The sequence below is a fragment of the Ursus maritimus genome, unplaced genomic scaffold, assembly GCF_017311325.1.
Source record: "Ursus maritimus isolate PB19 unplaced genomic scaffold, ASM1731132v1 scaffold_31, whole genome shotgun sequence".
Lineage (NCBI taxonomy): Eukaryota > Metazoa > Chordata > Mammalia > Carnivora > Ursidae > Ursus > Ursus maritimus.
Window position 1 is genome coordinate 3,213,145 of NW_024425675.1, and position 17,558 is coordinate 3,230,702.

Consider the following 17,558-nt stretch of genomic DNA (forward strand, 5'->3'; position numbering starts at 1 on the left):
AGTTTCCATTATGAAGCTTCATTGGAACAAGAATTTATTTCACTCGTCAGTGGACGTTTATGGAAAGTCTGCTATTGACAAGACGTTTGTGTACGCACTCTTGCCGTAGATACAAAAATGAGTGAGATACGATTTCTGCCTACAAAGAACTCTCTCCTGGGCATGACAGGAAAAACATGTAAACATGACTAGTAGAATTTTCTGGCCTTCCTTTGGTCCTTCTAGCTTTCTAGTTTGGAAAAGTTGCTAAATTCTCAATTCCTTATTTTGTTGCACGTAGGACTTAGACCTGCCAGCCCTCTGGTTTTACTTCGTCAGTAGTTTTCTTTTTGCCTGCTTGGCATAAAAGGAAGCAGGGGAAGGATGCTAAAACCGTTGTGCACCCGTTAGGTGACACGCAGTGCACAGAGATCACCGCACTGGTCTTTGCTTCTTAATGATCGTTCTCTTTCCTGCCGTTGCATTTTCCATACTTTCTTGGTTTTGGTGTAAAGCTATATCTTTGTTAAATACTTTTTTCATTAATGAAAATTCAGACCCCTTGAGAGAGAAAGAGCATGCATGTGTCCCTGGATCTGTGTGGATACAAAGTGATACGCTGTAATTTCCCCTTTATTATAGGAACATAGGACTTGCCATACTGAATCAGACCATTGGTCCACCAGTTCCTGTAACCTGCGTCCTGCCTCCAATCCCTGATGCTTCAGAGGAAGGCTGAAAAACTAAAACTAAAAAAACCAAAAAACCCCCAAATTCACCTAGTGACCTTTTGAAGTGCTGTATATAATGGGTTGAGGATTCCTTCATTTTCTTCCTAGTCTGTTGCCCTGATTTTGTTAGCTGTGGCTTCGTCAGTCCACTTCCATTTGCATTATTGTTGTTTTCCCTTCCCTCCTCTAGAGATGTAATGGACTTTTAAGACTACAGATGCTTTCCCCTGGGCAGCAACTTCCCTCCCAACTCTGTACTTTGTGATGTACTGTGCGTGCCCTTGGGGGGGGCGCGGTGAAAGACTCTCTACCCTTTGTCAGTAGGCCAAGTTAATGTTGAACGATTTGGATATTTTCTCAACAGAGTTTTTTACATATTCTACTGGAAACTAGGGATCCTTTATAGTTTTGCCCTGAGAAATGGATATGCTTAACCCGATCTCTCTTGAATTTTACAAATTCGAGAACTCAGGTCTTCATCAGTCCCTATTCCATTATCAGTGGCCCTAAGAAACAAACAGTTTGCTAAGTCAGTTCCTACCTAAAGTCCTGCAAAGGGTCTTAGCTTACAACAAAATACCAAAACAGGGTACCGAATATAAGATAATAGAGCACTGAATTTCCGTTAGCAGAAATCTATCGCACTAGTATTTGTTGATTTGCACAGTATCTAGGTACATGGGAATCTCTCAGGTAGATCTTGTTTGCTTGCTGATTGTCTTCTGTACATTTAGAGTAACTCTTACGTAGACACTAGTGGAGGGGATGGTATTTACTTTTGATCTGCTCTGTTTCAGACAGACCTTTGTATTGAAATTCCAGCTGATTACTTTAAGAAATGACTCACTGTATGCAAACAGGGTGAATTTTCACCTAGAAAAACCCTCCTGTGAGACTCTAGGCCAGAAGGAGCTTGGAGGCTTTCTAACTCATTTCTATGGGAACGTATCTCAGGAGAAAAGCTTCTAAAAAATAAATCAAAAAAGGAAGAGATGTAAGACTTGGCAGGATGTCAGGGGTCATCAGCCGCGCTCTTCCACTTAACAGATAAAGGAACATTGTCACAAGATCCCGTGGCGATTTTTTTGTTTTGTGTTGTTTTTGGTTATTTCCTGTTTCTAAAAGTAGCCCTCTCTAGGGAATACTGAGACCACACAATAAGTATTAGTGACATCCATTCTTCATTAACGTCGGTTTATCCATATCTTTAAGCAGAAGGCATTAGACCGTCTCCAGAATCTGTTGTGTTCTGGCAGCCACTGTGTTCTAAAAATCAAAAAAGCTCATCTTTGAAAACAGCCTTAGAGATCATTTACTCCAGCTGAATTGTCTTCTGTTCAGAGGAATTAGGGACCAGAGAAGTTCAGTGATGAGTCTGAAGCCATAAGGTTTCTGTGTTCCTGAACCACTTGGGATGTATATTTTCCTGAGTCATGAGTCCCACATTACTTCAACCTGGATCGGTCTCCCTAGGTTTTGGTCGGGTCAGCGAGAGTTATGACCAAGGCAAGATTTCTGTATGGGCCTACTTGCCACTAATCATGGGTTTTAATCCTGAATAGTCATCAAAAAGAAATCTCTAGAGAGCCTACCTAGGATTTCTTCATGGTAAAAGACTTAAAAAAATGTTATCTCCTAAATTGCTGAACCGTCTTAACTAATATTCATAAAACAATAACAGGCATGGTTAATTTAACCAACATGTTCACTAAAATACATCACAAGTTGACATTTTGGAACATGGGACCTTAATTTTTTTTCCCCCAAATTTTCATCTGAAGAAATTTTCTGTTTAAGGCAAAACCAGAATCTGGTGTATTCGTTTTAGAGTTTAACCTCAGTAGTTTTTATAGTCAGACATTTGTGGTGAGTTAAAAAATAATTATGCTCAGCATATTTTTATCTTGTTAGAAATTCAACATTGAGAACTAGAACATTAATGTTATTTTTATTGTGAGTCAAATCACTGGGAAAGTTTTCATCTGTTTCTAGTGTCATGCATGGTATTGCCTTCTATGTAAATGTACCAATGAATAAATGTTTAGTAAAACAATCATTTCGTATCTCATTGTTTCACTCCTCTGTGAGATATTGACTGGTTTAAATTTTAGTTTGTAGTTTGTCAGTTAACTAGTTGAGGAAGGAGGAATATTTATCCATCAAAAAACAGATCAAAGACTTCTCAGGTGGCCATTGGCAGGTTTCATGTTTACGATGTGCCGGGTACCGCACACATCATTAAGAGGTATTGTCTAGGTGGAGTTTGGTAGAACATAGAGTGAGATAATTTAGTTGTCCGTTACTCCCAATATATCCCTGCATCCAGATTCGAAAACTGTAAGTTGGGAAGCTGATGAAAAATGTGAATTCTCAAATCTTTTGAAATATTAGCCCCTAGAATCATTTGTGAGAGGAAAAACCAATTGTTTTCTTACTATTAGGATAATTTCTTACCATTTATATATAAAATTTTGCATCACTTAAGGTACAATATTTCTACTCAACACAGTATATTACAAAAAAAGGATTGTCATATGAAGAACGATTCAATGTTCCATATTGCTTATTAGGCCGTCTCTCAGAATATATTGTGGAAACCCAAGAGTTTTCGTTTTTGTGTTTAAAAGCGAGTGCACTATAATTATATTGTAATTTTTCCTTCCAGTAAATTTTGCCTTTGTGAGGACTTGGCATTTAATGCTGTGACACGTGCCTTGTCAGTGGCGAGCTGTCAGGGCTAACTCTGGTTTTGTCATTCTGTACACTTTTTGGGCAAAAAAGTATGACTTGAGAAGGAAATATTTCTTTTGGTGATAGTTCTAGGATGTCCAGCCTTATTTACGAATGATAATTTTTTAGACAGATTTCTGTCTTTCTGTACTGAAGTCCTCACACTCAAGTTGTAGTAAACAAATAATTTGAATTCAGGAGAGGGAAACAAGCTAAATTTGATTTGCTTTATAATCATGAGCATTCATAAAAAGTTGCTAGTTTTCACAGTTTGTCAAAATGAATGCATTTCAAATCAAAATAGAGTGTTTTTCTTGATAAAATGCTGTGTTGATGTTTCAGTGAACATATAGTATTTCCATAATAGAGTAGTTGGTGCTAAATAATGAACGTATTCGAAACGTCTAGCACGTCTTCTTTTGTGGGTTGTCCTCAAAAGATACATATCAACTTAATTTTTGTTCTTTTGTTGAATGTCTAGAATAATATGTATTTTAGAAGTCCTTCTAGCCTATATATGCCATCCCATAATTGTCAAAATGGTGTTAAAACAAAAAGTCATCACTTGCACATTCTTATGAATGTTTATTTTAAAAATTAGATCTTAAGCCTGATGTTAAAATGTTAAAAACTCTCCACATGTTGCTGTGGTGCTATTTTAAAAAGTGGTTTATAATAAAGGGAAAGAGCACCCTGTGTAAAGTGTAAAATGGTTCTAGTGTAGGGAAAGGACAGCAATCCGTTTTATTTGGGTAGGAGCCAGTGGAGCTGGCTTACCAGATTTGAATATTGGACTTAAAATGAGACTTTTCCCATCCTGCTGTAAGGTGATGGGGAAATTGTCGATTCTGGCTCTCTCAGGAGAGCCAGGCCAGTGGGTCTACATCATACCCTGATGTGTGTTTCTGTGAGCATGGACTCTCTTGATGTATCCACTTGGACCAAAGCCTTGTCCAGTGAGGTCTTACTCAGAAGTATGGCACAAAATTTGAGGAGGAAGCCAGAAGAAGTATGGATGTTTTGGGGAGGAACATGGCATCGTTTGGACCCCAGCTTTATCTTTAAGGATTCAGGGCCTGAATGATGATTTTCTCCCAAGAAATACAAACGTCTGTCATGCTGATCCATGCACCTGAGCAGATTTCCCCGAAAGAAGCTCATCGGTATAGACAGTTGTGAGTCTCTCCTTACCAAGAGCGTTATATCCGAATTGAATAAGTGAAAATGTACAGCCCCCACTGCCTTGGCCTGAAAACCTTTGCTCAGTTAGACCCTGCCTTTTCAAGATCACTTCCGCCACCTGCCTGCGAGGTCTCGATTCTGCAGGTACTCATCTTTGAAGTGTCACCTGAACGTACCAGGAGCTTTTCTCCATCACGAATTTATTGATGTTGTTGCCAATGTGTAAAATCAATGTCATCATTTCTCCTACCAGAAAAGATCATATTCATCATTCAAAGCCCAGCCGTGAGGTTAACTTTTGTAAGGATCCCCAGCGTCCTCTGCCTCCAGCCACCCAGGCAATTACCAGCCCCAGTGAAGGCCACAGTCCTTTTAGCACGTCCTTCACACCACCAATCAGTGATCACTGTTTGTATGTCTGTCTCTTTCCCTAGGGTGTGAGCTATTTGGGGGCAGAGATTTAAGTCTGTCTTACATCCTTGATACACAGTATGTGCCCAGCAAAGAGTGGGTGAATCATTGATGCAAGTCTGCAGGACTTCTCTATAAATTTCCTGGTAACATTTTTCAAAGGACCTTCACAACTTAGATTCTGTGTAGCATTTTCACGTTAGAGGACGTTCTGGAGATCATCTGTGGCTTTAGGAAACCTGAATCCAGTGAAATTGAACACTATGCCAAGAGCTACAGAGCTGCCGTGTCAGAGAAGGAAACACACTCGAGCCTCCACTGGCCATTTTTTTTGTGAAAAATGAATTTCCTTCATTCTATTTTGTTCCACCAGATTGAGCAGATGTTTGGAAATTTAGACTTTTTCTACTGCTGTAAAGTATTACGATTCATACGCATAGATATCTTAGATCTACATCTAGCATTTCTCTACCTTTTTTTTCCACCGGGCAGGTAAATACCAGCTGTCCCCTACGGTGAACATGCCCCAAGATGACACTGTCATTATAGAAGATGACAGGCTGCCAGTGCTTCCTCCACATCTGTCTGACCAGTCATCCGCCAGCTCCCATGATGACGTGGGCTTCATGACAACGGACACTGGCACGTGGGCGAAGTCTGCAATCAGTGATTCAGCAGACTGGTAAGATCGCACTCCGGGCTTGGAACACATTTCCTTAATTGCTATCACCTTCATTTTATTTTTAAACGGTCTGTCATTAAGCACAGTTAATCACATTTGTTTTATGGCCGTGTTCTGTTTTCATGGTCTTAATACTCTTAATTATCACTCTTTTAATAAAAGATTCCCCTCCACCCCATAAACTTGCCCCGTTGTTTTAGCGTGTCCAGGGCTGTACTTCCCAACTCAGCCAAATCTACGACAGAACTACCATTCACCAGAAAGACCTACTCATTCGTAAAGCTCCGCTGTTATTTTAGATGTTTTAATTTGATGAATTTTTTTTTTTTTTTATTAAGTCAGTGCTAAGCCAATCTCTGAGGTGACTGAAAGTTTATAACAGATGACTTTGGTCAAATGCATAGCTGCTATGTTCTTGGAGTGGGAGGAGGCTTTTTAAAGGTTGGTTGGTTCGTTCAGAGTGCTGTACTCCTGCCATTTAAAATGCTTCCCACTTGCTTCTAACATTGTGACTTTTGGGGCAGCCTATTGCTGTTTCTTTCCCCCAAATCTTCCAAAACAGAAAAAAGCATTTGATATAATTGAGCCAGTGCGTGGCCCCTGAGTGTGGATGTGTGCTGTAATTTGCATGCCTCGTAATTACACACATCCATAAGCCAAAAGGCAAGTCCCTCCCAGGGATGACCTTGTGAAGTTGTAGTGATAATTAACATAAGCCACGTGAAGCATTATACCAGAATTTTCTTATTGCCCTTTCTCTGGGGGTGTTCCGTGAATACATCAGCGAAATGATATTTAAATGTTACAGCATTGTTCCTTCACCACTTACCCGTTCTCTTTTCTACTCTTACCCAGACTTGTGTCAACATTCGGTATTAGAGCGGAGGAGTCTGGGGGCCCATTGTTGATTTGTGTTAACATTTTAGTGGTCATTTTAGCAGAGTCACCTCTCCCCAGCCCTCTTCCCCCACTCCTTACAAAACCACACAAACATCCAGCACGTGTACCTAGGAGTTCTGCAGATGTTTTCTTGGAATAGTCTTACCTGTTATTTGGATCCTTGAAAAGTCCATCTCTGTCTTGCCTTTTCTTTCCTTCTTTTTCTTTTTTAAAAAATTCTCTTATTGAAAACACAGGATTTAAAAAAGAGCTACACTCCAGCCTGCATGATAATAGCGTATCCGTGAATGAGGTTTTTGGCTCAACATACGGGGGGAAAGTACAATATAAAGTAAAATCCCATTTGAAATCCGCAGATGCTGTTCCATTCACTGCTGCAGTTTGTATCTCTTTCTGAGAGAGAAAGCAACAACAGGGAAAGTAAGGCTTAGATATTGGCAGTATTCAACTCGGGGACAAAAGCCTTTGAATCTCCACCGTGATGGGGATTGTGAAGGTGGCCATAGGAATAGATCTGTTCAGGGCCTTCTAAAGTACTGTATTGGTGAAAATAAGTAAGTAACTAGCAGGAATAGATTGTGGCATTAATTTCCCTGAGGGCATTGATACAGTGGGGAGGACTTGCGTGATTTTGCTGTGGGGAATGTGGAGCAAGGAAAAGAATATGAATGAAGGGGTTATCCAAACAAGAATGGCAGCTGTTCCGAATCACAGCAGAAAATGTAAGCTTTTTCAGCCTGACAATATCTCCCTAATCCTTGATGAAAATGTTATGAAAACAAAAGGGCAATAAGACAGGATTAATAACTGGAATTTTAATAACATTGGGGGTCAGGGTATGGTTACATTCTTTAAAGAATCAGCTGTCAGTTTTGCAATCGAACTTGTTAAGTATTCAGTATACTGTTTATTGTGTCTGAAATTAGTTTAATGGGTATATTGATAGGGAAGAATTAATTATGTCATGGTTTAAGAATATTTAGTTATTTTAAGACTTATTAACTTACAAACTCATTTGACATTTTAAATTGTGTACGTTTACAGTTCACTACACAGTTGTGGGAGGTAAATATGTCAAATGGCTAAACTTCTGTTAACGAATAGAGTATACTTTTTTCAATCCATTAATTGATTTAGGGAACGTTAGCAATGTTTTTAAGGAGAAACAAGGTAAAACAGCAGATTCTAATCTTAGTGGCAACATAATCCCAAGGATATGATATTAGCTTAAAAAATATGCCAGTATGTGGTTTTCGGATAACATTGGCACCAACAATTTATATTTCTTTGAAAAGGCTCTTACCAATCATTTCTATTAAAAGTATATTTCATGAGCAGAGTGACTGAAGAGATCAGCTTTCAACAGATGAAAGAATTGTTCTTATTGAAAATATGTAATTTAGAGTTTGCTGTTGCAAAATTGGGTCATAGTTCTTATCATACGGGTTTTTAGTTTTCTTATCATACGGGTTTTTAGTTTTCACTTCTGGGACTGTAGTTTTCAACTGGGGTGTATGTGGAAGTTACAAGCTTAATATTAAGTATAGTCGTATCTGAACACTACTACATAAACATAATATGCAAGCATATACAAATTTAAGAAATATGCATAAGCAGTATGTAATTGTGTGTACAACACAGGCTGTAGCTGTAAATACATGGATGCACACATTCATATGTACACAGCATGCAAGCTTAGCAGTATGTGAAGGGGCCCGAAGATTTCAAAAATGAATTCAAAGTTTTACAGAAAAAACACGGTGTGTTAAAAATGAAACGACTGACTATAGAATGCAGAGAAAAGACCGTTTATTAGGCATAACGTAGAGTTTTACCACATAAAGTTGTTCTGGCTCTGGGCTGAGTTCCCAGTGCCCGTGGGATACAGCCTCTCTCTTCTCAGCACCTGGACCAGGACAAGGGGGAGGCAAGCCAGGTGCCCAGGATGCAAAATATAAGGAGGAAGTCACTCTTAGGTGTGGACCCTGAACTTGCATGACCGTGAGAGTGAGTGCTTCCTTAAATGTGGAGTCGTGGGCACCTACCTTGTCTCATTCCAGGGGCCCTGCTCCGTACTTGGCAGGAAAGATCGGGAAGGAGTGTTCAGTTCCCCTGTGTGGTTTTTGTTTTTTTTTGCTTTTTAAAGATTTTATTTATTTATTTATTTGGCAGAGAGAGAGAGAGACAGCGAGAGAGGGAACACAAGCGGGGGGAGTGGGAGAGGAAGAAGCAGGCCCCCAGTGGAGGAGCCTGATGCGGGGCTCGATCCCAGAACGCCAGGATCACGCCCTGAGCCGAAGGCAGACGCTTAATGACTGCGCCATCGAGGCACCCCCCCNCCCCGTATGGTTTTTGAGGACCCTATTTCTGTTATCGTAATTTGTATTACGTTGATTATTTGCAATAGACAGTCTTTGTGGGTAATAGTAACTTACTTTGTATGGTGGTTTGCAGTGTACAAAGGGCTTTCACATTATGTCCTTGAATTCTCTTACTGGCCTTGTCAGATGGGTGAGGCCGCTATTCTGTTAATCGAGCATATTAATACACGTGGGCCCGACACATTTCAGGTCACTTAACCTGAGGGCGAAGCATTTCGCTTGATGTCTTTCTTTTTACAATTTTTGCTTTAGCTCTTCTCTCAGAGCCAGCTATCATTTCACGCACAGTAAACTGCAGCTACATTTTTGATGGATATCCAGACCAGATCACTCTCCTTTACCAGTATGGATGGTAATTGTCTACGGCCATACAGGGTAGAGAAGCTTGCTTCCATCAGAAGCATGAGGAAGGCTATCATCAACCCAGCTGACATGGCGGAAGCAGCCCCTCACCTTCTAGTATGTTTAGCTTGCTGTGGAGGCATTTTCTGCTACGTGGCCGGGTGGGGAAGGTGGCTGGGTGCTGACCCAGGAGAGCTATGTATTTACTCAGTGTGCCCAGCACACAGACAACCTTACTGTATGAACTGTGCTCAGAGCACGTAGCAGTACTCTTCAAAGTGTTCACAGATTTTTACAGATAGGAGTGACTCTGTGTCATCCCTTGCCACGTCCACTGGGAAAACTCTTCCAGCTGTATCCTGTTACCGAGGATTTGCCATGGGCTTCTTCTCTGCTTGAATGACTGTGTCGGTGTCACCGAAATCAAATGTCTTCTGGGCTTAGTCGTGCTTTTTCTGCCTCCCTTCAGTACTGATCGTTCTCCCATCTCTGCATCCACAGCATCGGCTTGGTGCTCTTGGTGTAGTATTTTTCGTTAGGCACTTATAGAGAACAGAGATCGTTTTGTTTTTATTTTTTTAACTTTGGTCCCCAGCACAACACGTTAATCAGAATAGGTTCTAATAAAGATGTGTTGAGTTGGTTTCTTCTCAGTTGAATAAATATTGCGGAGAAACCACAGCCTCGTGAACCTACATGCCACAACGGTGTTTTTCTCTTTTCTGAAACACAGGATAGAGGATACATACAAAGACCAGACAAATTCTTTTTGAAACTTCTATTTGATTGCAATTCATACAGTCCCTTGTTTGCTGCCAATATTTGTATTCGTATACGAAAGTTTTCCTCAAATATTCAATCCTCCCAGTGTCTAAAAGACATCAGCCTTATCTTTTTAAAAAAAGATCAGATTTTATTTATTTATTTTAGGACAAGCCCATGTGAGTGGGGACGGGGAGTAGTGCAGAGGGAGAAGGACAGGCAAACTCCCTGCTGAGCACAGAGCCCAATGCAGGACTTGATCTCAGGACCCTGAGAGTCAGAAGCCTAACCGCCTGAGCCACCCCAGCACCAGCATCAGCGTTATCGTTGATAATCACTTAGAAATAATAACGGATAGGAGAACAGAGTGAAGAAGCTGAAGGAAAGAGAGCAGGAGAGAACTCACATGGAGAAAGAGTTACTCTAAATATAAATTAATTTTGTATTTTCCTATCACTTCCTATTCAGCCACAGTTGTTTTTTTTTTTTTTTAATGGACTGTATTTATGTTAGTTGAAGCATTTCTAGGCATACACATATGCATACCTTCATACACACAGGTATATATGATCTTTCCTGAAGTTGGATGTCCTCTATTTTTAGTAAATGTTTTTATGTTTATCTTTCTCTTCACACCAGCTCTTTGAGTCCAGATGTTGATCCAGTTCTTGCTTTTCAACGAGAAGGATTTGGACGCCAGAGTATGTCAGAAAAACGCACAAAGCAATTTTCAGATGCCAGTCAATTGGATTTCGTTAAAACGCGAAAATCAAAAAGCATGGATTTAGGTAGTGAGTACAATCTCCATGAATCTTTATCTAAATAAGGTTTAGATGCTTTCAGATTAAAATTAATAGTCCCAAACACATGTCTGTTTACTTTAAGCAATAGAGAAAATAAATGTGAAATGTGGCAATTTGGCAAAAATTAGTTTTTCTCTGAGTTTGCGATAACCATATTTCTCGTAAGTGGCATGTTTACATATGTGCAATATGTTAATATATATGTTTCCTGATGATAAAAGAAACAAACACATGCATATCATGCTATATTCCTGCATCTTTATTTGAAAAGATGAAATGTTTTAACATTTTGGCTGTTAAAAACCAATTTTTTGAAATAGTATTTGGTTGGCTATGGGATTCTTGAACTAGAAGAAGTAGTTTTGGAGAGAAACCATTATCTCAATCCATGTGTAGAATTTGGTTACTTCATGATATCTTTGTTTCACTGCTATTCTTTAAGGTTTACTTAACAGAAACTCTTATGTGTTGATAATTAAGGCATGTAATTGAAGTAATAATTTGAGAGAATATTTGTTGTAGAAAGTATTTGGAAGCAAATGGGAGGAAAAAATAACCATAGTTGTTCAATCAAACACCAATCAGGTAGTGTCTCTTTTTAAATCAAAATCCACCAAAAAAGCAAACAAAAAAGTAAAATAATTAATTATATCTATAAACTGATCAAATGATTTACAAATCCTTTGTTAATCAGCTGTAACTTATTTATGCTGTTCTCTGGTGGCTGTGTACTTCAAGACTAAAAGCATTAATTTATCACATGCATAAAAGAAAAATTTGGCGATGCGTTGCCTTGGCTAATTATGATATGCTAACTTATAAATAACACACGTGTCTGTGAAATGAAATGACTGGCATTTTGCATGGAGACACTGCTTTCCCCCCCCTTTTTTGATTATGAATGTTTGCTTGATGTTTCATATTATTTGCATGAAATAGTACCTAAGAATGATCACCTAACTGAAAAGATCCGGAAATGGTTGAAGCACGTTGGGCTGTGGGGACTAACTGCGCTAACCAGTATACATTTACCTTTTAACAGTAGCTGACGAGACTAAACTCAGTACAGTGGATGACCTGAAAGCAGGTAAGAATGGACAGTTAGGCCGTTGCCATAGAAACTGTGGTCCAAGGAGCTGATCATAATTATAGAGCTGCCAATCATATTGCATGTAAACCTAAATAGTCCAGTCTTGCATGGGTGTTTTTATTGTAGGAAATCAAACTGTACAAGAGAAGAAAGATTTTCTGTTAGAAGGAATTTACCAGTGTAGCGCATACTAAGTGCAAATATAATTCAGTGTTTCAAAGATGTTAAAACAACCTGGAGTTTAATAGTATTTGTGTAGAGGTGTTTTGTCACAACTAAATACAAATGCAAATCCTGAAAACAGGATCCTCCTAGTAGACTGTTAAGCGTCTCAGTCGTTTGTTAGATGCCTAGCTTGACGTCCAAACAGTGATCCTCAAAGTGGTGATTTTGATTTGAAGGATAATAGCATAAACATAAGTCGTTTTCACTGAAGGACAGTGTCCAATGTTGCTATCTTTATTTGCTCGGAAAACCTTAGTTCTTCTTCAGATGCAAGAATTAGCTCATAGTTGTCTGACGTTGAGTTAGACTATATAATGCACACAGCTCCTTGTCTTGACGCTGCGAACCTATTTTAAAGTTTTTTGGTTGTTTTTTTTTTAACTCATTAGGGCTTGCTTCTGAAATGCTGCCTAGATCATTATGTGGCATCAATAGATTATATTGAACTGGGTTTTTCATTGTATTAGAATTTACGTTTTATGTTATTTTATAAAAATAATCACAGAAAAGTCTTCATGTGTAATTAAAATAATGTGCTTTGTACAATGGCACATTTATGATTTATTATTATAAGTTTGGAATAGTGTTTTAATTATTCTAGATCCAATATGATGTAGTCACATCACTTAGCACTAATTAGCTTCAATTCACCTTTTTAACCTGCAGTAGTAATTAGTTTTAGCCTGCTTGAGAAATGTGTATCTATATACATATGTAAAGATTAGTGTGGACGTGGTTGGAGTTTTCACATTCTGTAGAGTAAAAGATAGATTGTAAAAATTATATCCAATAAATCATAAGATTAACTGTAGTGGAAGGCAATTAACTATAGCTTCAGCCATTATTATGTAGTTATTTCTCTGATCAAACGTGAAATTCACTGAAATTCTGTAAAAGGGCTAAAGGAAAACTATTCGATAGTTCATAAATGTAAATTACTAATAAGTTCTGGAGTTAATAGCATTCAGTACTTTTAAAGAAGTGAGCCCTGTCCAAGTTAATGTTCACAAAAGCCAACTCGAACTTCTTAGGTTAAAGAACATGACTTCATAAACTATGCCAGTCAGGTAAAGTCAGGAAAATATTTAATTTGACCAACTCACTTTTACTAAAAGGAAAAGAGCATTAGTGCAATTAAAAAGTAATAATGATGATATCCAGAGTTTAATTGAACACATAAAATAACTTTCGTGGAGAGAAGACAGATTTTATTATCTAATTCCATCTTTTGTTTTTATTGTGTTTTAAAATGTTGGGTCTAGGTAAAAAAAAAAAAAAGCTTTTCCTGTTCTCTTTTATTTCCCCCACTATGTGCCATCGATCCTACCAGAGTAAGCTAGAAGACCTTGGGACACAAAATCATTACATAGACACCACAGTACCTTTTTTTTTTTTTTTTTTTGGTCTATTGGTTTAAAATCTACATGAATAAAATGGCTAAACTAGATCTTTTCCACGTTGAAATAACGGACAGTGAACAGATTTTCAGTTATTTTTCTTTCTTGAGTTCACTTGAATTGCTAAGATGATCATGATTTTACAGGTCAGTCCAAAGGTTTTTGGTAGAACCACAGAGGCACTCAGCACAGATCATCTGTCTAGCCATAAGCCTTTCATAATGAAAATTGAATTCCATTTCCCTTTGCCCTTGCAAAAGACATCCTCTACTTTTTTTCGGCAAGAGAGGTATTAGTAGGTAGTAGAAAAATAGGCCTAGGGAAAATAGTATGATTACGATTTTCCCCTTTATTTGTGGATTTAAGGGTCTTTTTTGACATTTGGGGGGTAAATTTTCTTTGTGAAAGAAAAGAGAGGATAAGAAGAGAATTGGGTTTCTGGATTGGGTTTCTAACAGTTTAATCTTTGAATATAAAAAATAAGCAAAGTATCCTAATGACCTGATTTATAAAGAGCTTTAGAATATTATTTTAAAATTAAAAGACGTTGATTTGTGTGTGTGTGTGTAACTAAGACTAATTTTTGCCCATACTTTGTATAGAGAAAGGCATTTTTAATTTTCATCCCTAGTAAATGCTAAGCTTATTATGTCAGGGTTCTCAGTAACCCTCATTCAAGAATCTTAACGTATTACTTAACAAAATCTTTGTTAAAGTTTCTTTGACAAACATCATACTGCAATGTATCATGTCCATGTTACAAATTAGAAGTCTCTTTCTGTAAAGGACCAGATAGTAAACAACGTAGGCCTTGCAGACCGAACAGTCCCTGTAACAATTACTTCATTCTGATGTAGCATGAAAGCAGCCACCGAATATATATGAACAAATGGACATTCCAGGTTAGGCCTGTGGTTGACTGATCCCTCTTATAGATTCACAAATTATAAATTTTGACTTTTTGTATAACTTTTTACTCTGAGGATTTTCAACCATCCATAAATATAGAGGCAGTAATTCATCGATTTCCTATATACACAGTACACATGATGGCCAAAATGTTATACTACAGTGTTATAATTTCAGAGAGAAGAGTAGATAGTCTTAAATTATGCTTACAAAGTATCTATTGCTTATTTATATTTTCATCATTGTTTTTTCACCAGATTTGCCTGTATGTGTCTTAATACATACATACATATATATATATTTATGTATATGTATATAAATATTTATATGCATGTATATATAGACATACACTTATTTTAATAAATACTTATGCTATTTCTGGATTTCATTATTAAAATGTTTAGTGCTATGAGTATATTAAGTCAAATCTCAGCTAACTTTTCATAAAGAAAAACAATATACCTAAGTGATGTTTTTATGAAAATCTTTACTGGAAGCATGAAATCTTTATTGGAGAAATATAGATAGATATGAATAGACACACATGCATATATACATACACATGTCCTTTATGCTCCCAAAAAAGTGCCAAATATTTGCCCGATAAGTGTTTATAGATGCAAATGCAACTGGTAGGTTATGAAAATTGATATGCATAAGTTATTTGGAAAAAGACCTTCCCTGTGCTAATTCTAGGAAATATAAAGTAAATGTCCCTGCCTACGAGTGATCTTTTCCTGTTCTCTTTGACTCCTTGATTTCTTACTTTTTGTTTAGTTCTGGAACAAACTTCATTTCCCTTCCTGTGACATGACTTTTATGGGTATTTAGAACATGAACTTGTCAAAAATTGTAGTGCTATCAAGAGAAAAAGTAAGATTGATCATCCTAGAAAGAAACATTTCATGGGAATTTTTTGTCATAAAACAATCAAATATATACAGTCCTGCACTGAGAAAGTTCAATAAATCATCTTTTTCTCCCAAGCACGATAATTGATGGAATATTATTTCTTCATTAGAATCACCTGTCTGCCTTTCTGCCTGTGTTACATTTTTGACATATTTATTCTAACAAAAACTGCTACCCCATTGTGAAAATTAGGTGAAAGATGTAATGTAAGTGGATCTTAAAAAGATAATTCTTGTTGACTCTCAGTTTAGTAACTTTTATTGTTTTCTACCCCGAGCCATGCAAAGCCCATGCCATAATTATTTGCCTTCTAGGTGATAACATATCAAGGCTGTGCCTTAATTATTGATTAACATGTGGGCTGACGACCCCACGTACAGATACACGACCTGCTCTCCCCTACTTTCCCTTTTTTTTGTACCTGTCTTTTTAACAGTGTCAGTGACAAGCTAGTTCTAAAGCTGGGTTGCCCTGGTGGTGGTACAAAGCTGGCATTTCGGTCATCGAGAGGCAGACTTCATCTGTCTCTGAGGGCCGGGTTGGGCGGTGACGGATGAGGCTGTCTTCCTTGCTTGAAGAAATCCGTTTTGATTGCCTTCTGAAGCTTGGTACTACTTGTGCTCTCTCAGGCCTCCGTGCCCCATATCCTCCAGAAACAGCCAAATTGTTCCTTCCCTCAATTCTCCCCGGCCATCCTACTGAAATTTCCTTCGTTAATTGTGAAGTGTTCTTTCCTCCGCTCATCACTTCTTCCTCAAGCAGCTATTACTCCTGAGCCTGGAGATACACGTCCTCATGTTCAGCTCTCGAGTCTCTCCTCCTTGACTGCTCCCTAGTGAGAGACCTTATGTAATTTGTTTCTATTCGGATCGTGCATTGGCCTTTCCAGAGAACGTTAATATTTCCCAGAATCCGGTTTCTGCCTGGTGCCGGGGTGCCCTGATTGTCTTAGTGACTAGTGGTCTTTTGTGCTCGTTTTACCTACTGAGTTGTGTGAACCCGCAGTGTAACGAGGAGGAGAATTCCTGGAGCTCGTTGAGGTGAAAGTTTAGTTTCTGCCGTAAATGATTTCAGTTAAGTTACAAGGCTTATCTTGGTCGCTTATCTAAGCCTTCTCATCATCCCTACTTCTCAAGTGAGCTTCTGGGCTATTCTGGTTCTTCTAGATTATTTACATACTTGGAGCAAATGATTTGACCAAAATGTTATCTCTTGAGCTAAAAATAGAGACTAATAACTTAGAGTTTTTCCTAATGAAAATAGAAAACATAGACTAAATTTAATATATACTTGGGAAAAATTAAAATTAGTTACTATTACTTTATTTCTATAACATTTGCATCCACACTTTAGAACTCAGCAAATAATTAACGCCCCTGATGTTTCCCACAATCTGAGATATTCGGTATATAATTCTCACCACTAATTCTAACTAACATTTCACTTTTGTAAATCTCCAAGGTTCCCCCAGCAGAGATGTAGGACCTTCCCTGGGTCTGAAGAAGTCGAGCTCATTAGAGAGTCTGCAGACGGCAGTAGCTGAGGTGACTCTGAATGGGGATATTCCTTTCCACCGCCCACGGCCGCGGATAATCAGAGGAAGGGGCTGCAATGAGAGCTTCAGAGCTGCCATCGATAAGTCTTATGATAAACCTGCGGGAGATGATGATGATGAAGGCATGGAGACGTGTAAGTTTACAATGTCTGAAAGCATAGCAATTACAGACAGCTCTGGGGAGCAGCAGTTCTTAAAGTGTGCTCCAGGGAGCCCTAGGGATCCCCATTATCCTTCAGAGGGATCAATGAGGTCTGAACTTTTCATAATAATAAGATGTCATTTGTCTTTGTACCTTTGTTCTCTCACAAGGATACAGTTGGGTTTTCTAGAGACAAGTCATCTGATATTGCAGTCGAATGAGTGCAGAACAGATAGAAGAACCTGTCTTTCCGGCCGGATAGTAAAGAGATTTGCTAAATTATGAAACAGTGCGGTTGTTTGCACTCATTGTTTTTGGCCGGTACAATTATCGTTTTATGAAAACAATTTCTGTTAACATAAATTTTGTTTTTTTATAAAGTAATTTATATTTTTAGATCTTCTCAGTTTTAATTCAGTAAATAC

General features: G+C 38.2%; 1 protein-coding gene across 14 annotated transcripts in view; it reads left to right on the forward strand.

Moving 5' to 3' along the window:
• Positions 1 to 17,558, forward strand: part of PARD3 (par-3 family cell polarity regulator) — a 633,307-nt gene that overhangs the window by 409,167 nt on the left and 206,582 nt on the right. For 6 of the 14 annotated variants that reach the window (XM_040645256.1, XM_040645263.1, XM_040645257.1 and 3 more), the window contains 4 exons: positions 5,526 to 5,715; positions 10,740 to 10,891; positions 11,946 to 11,990; positions 16,898 to 17,125. In XM_040645256.1, the coding sequence (XP_040501190.1) occupies positions 5,526 to 5,715; positions 10,740 to 10,891; positions 11,946 to 11,990; positions 16,898 to 17,125 (615 nt within the window). The remainder of the gene's footprint in view (positions 1 to 5,525; positions 5,716 to 10,739; positions 10,892 to 11,945; positions 11,991 to 16,897; positions 17,126 to 17,558) is intronic. The other 8 variants (XM_040645262.1, XM_040645264.1, XM_040645266.1 and 5 more) reach the window with 4 other exon arrangements.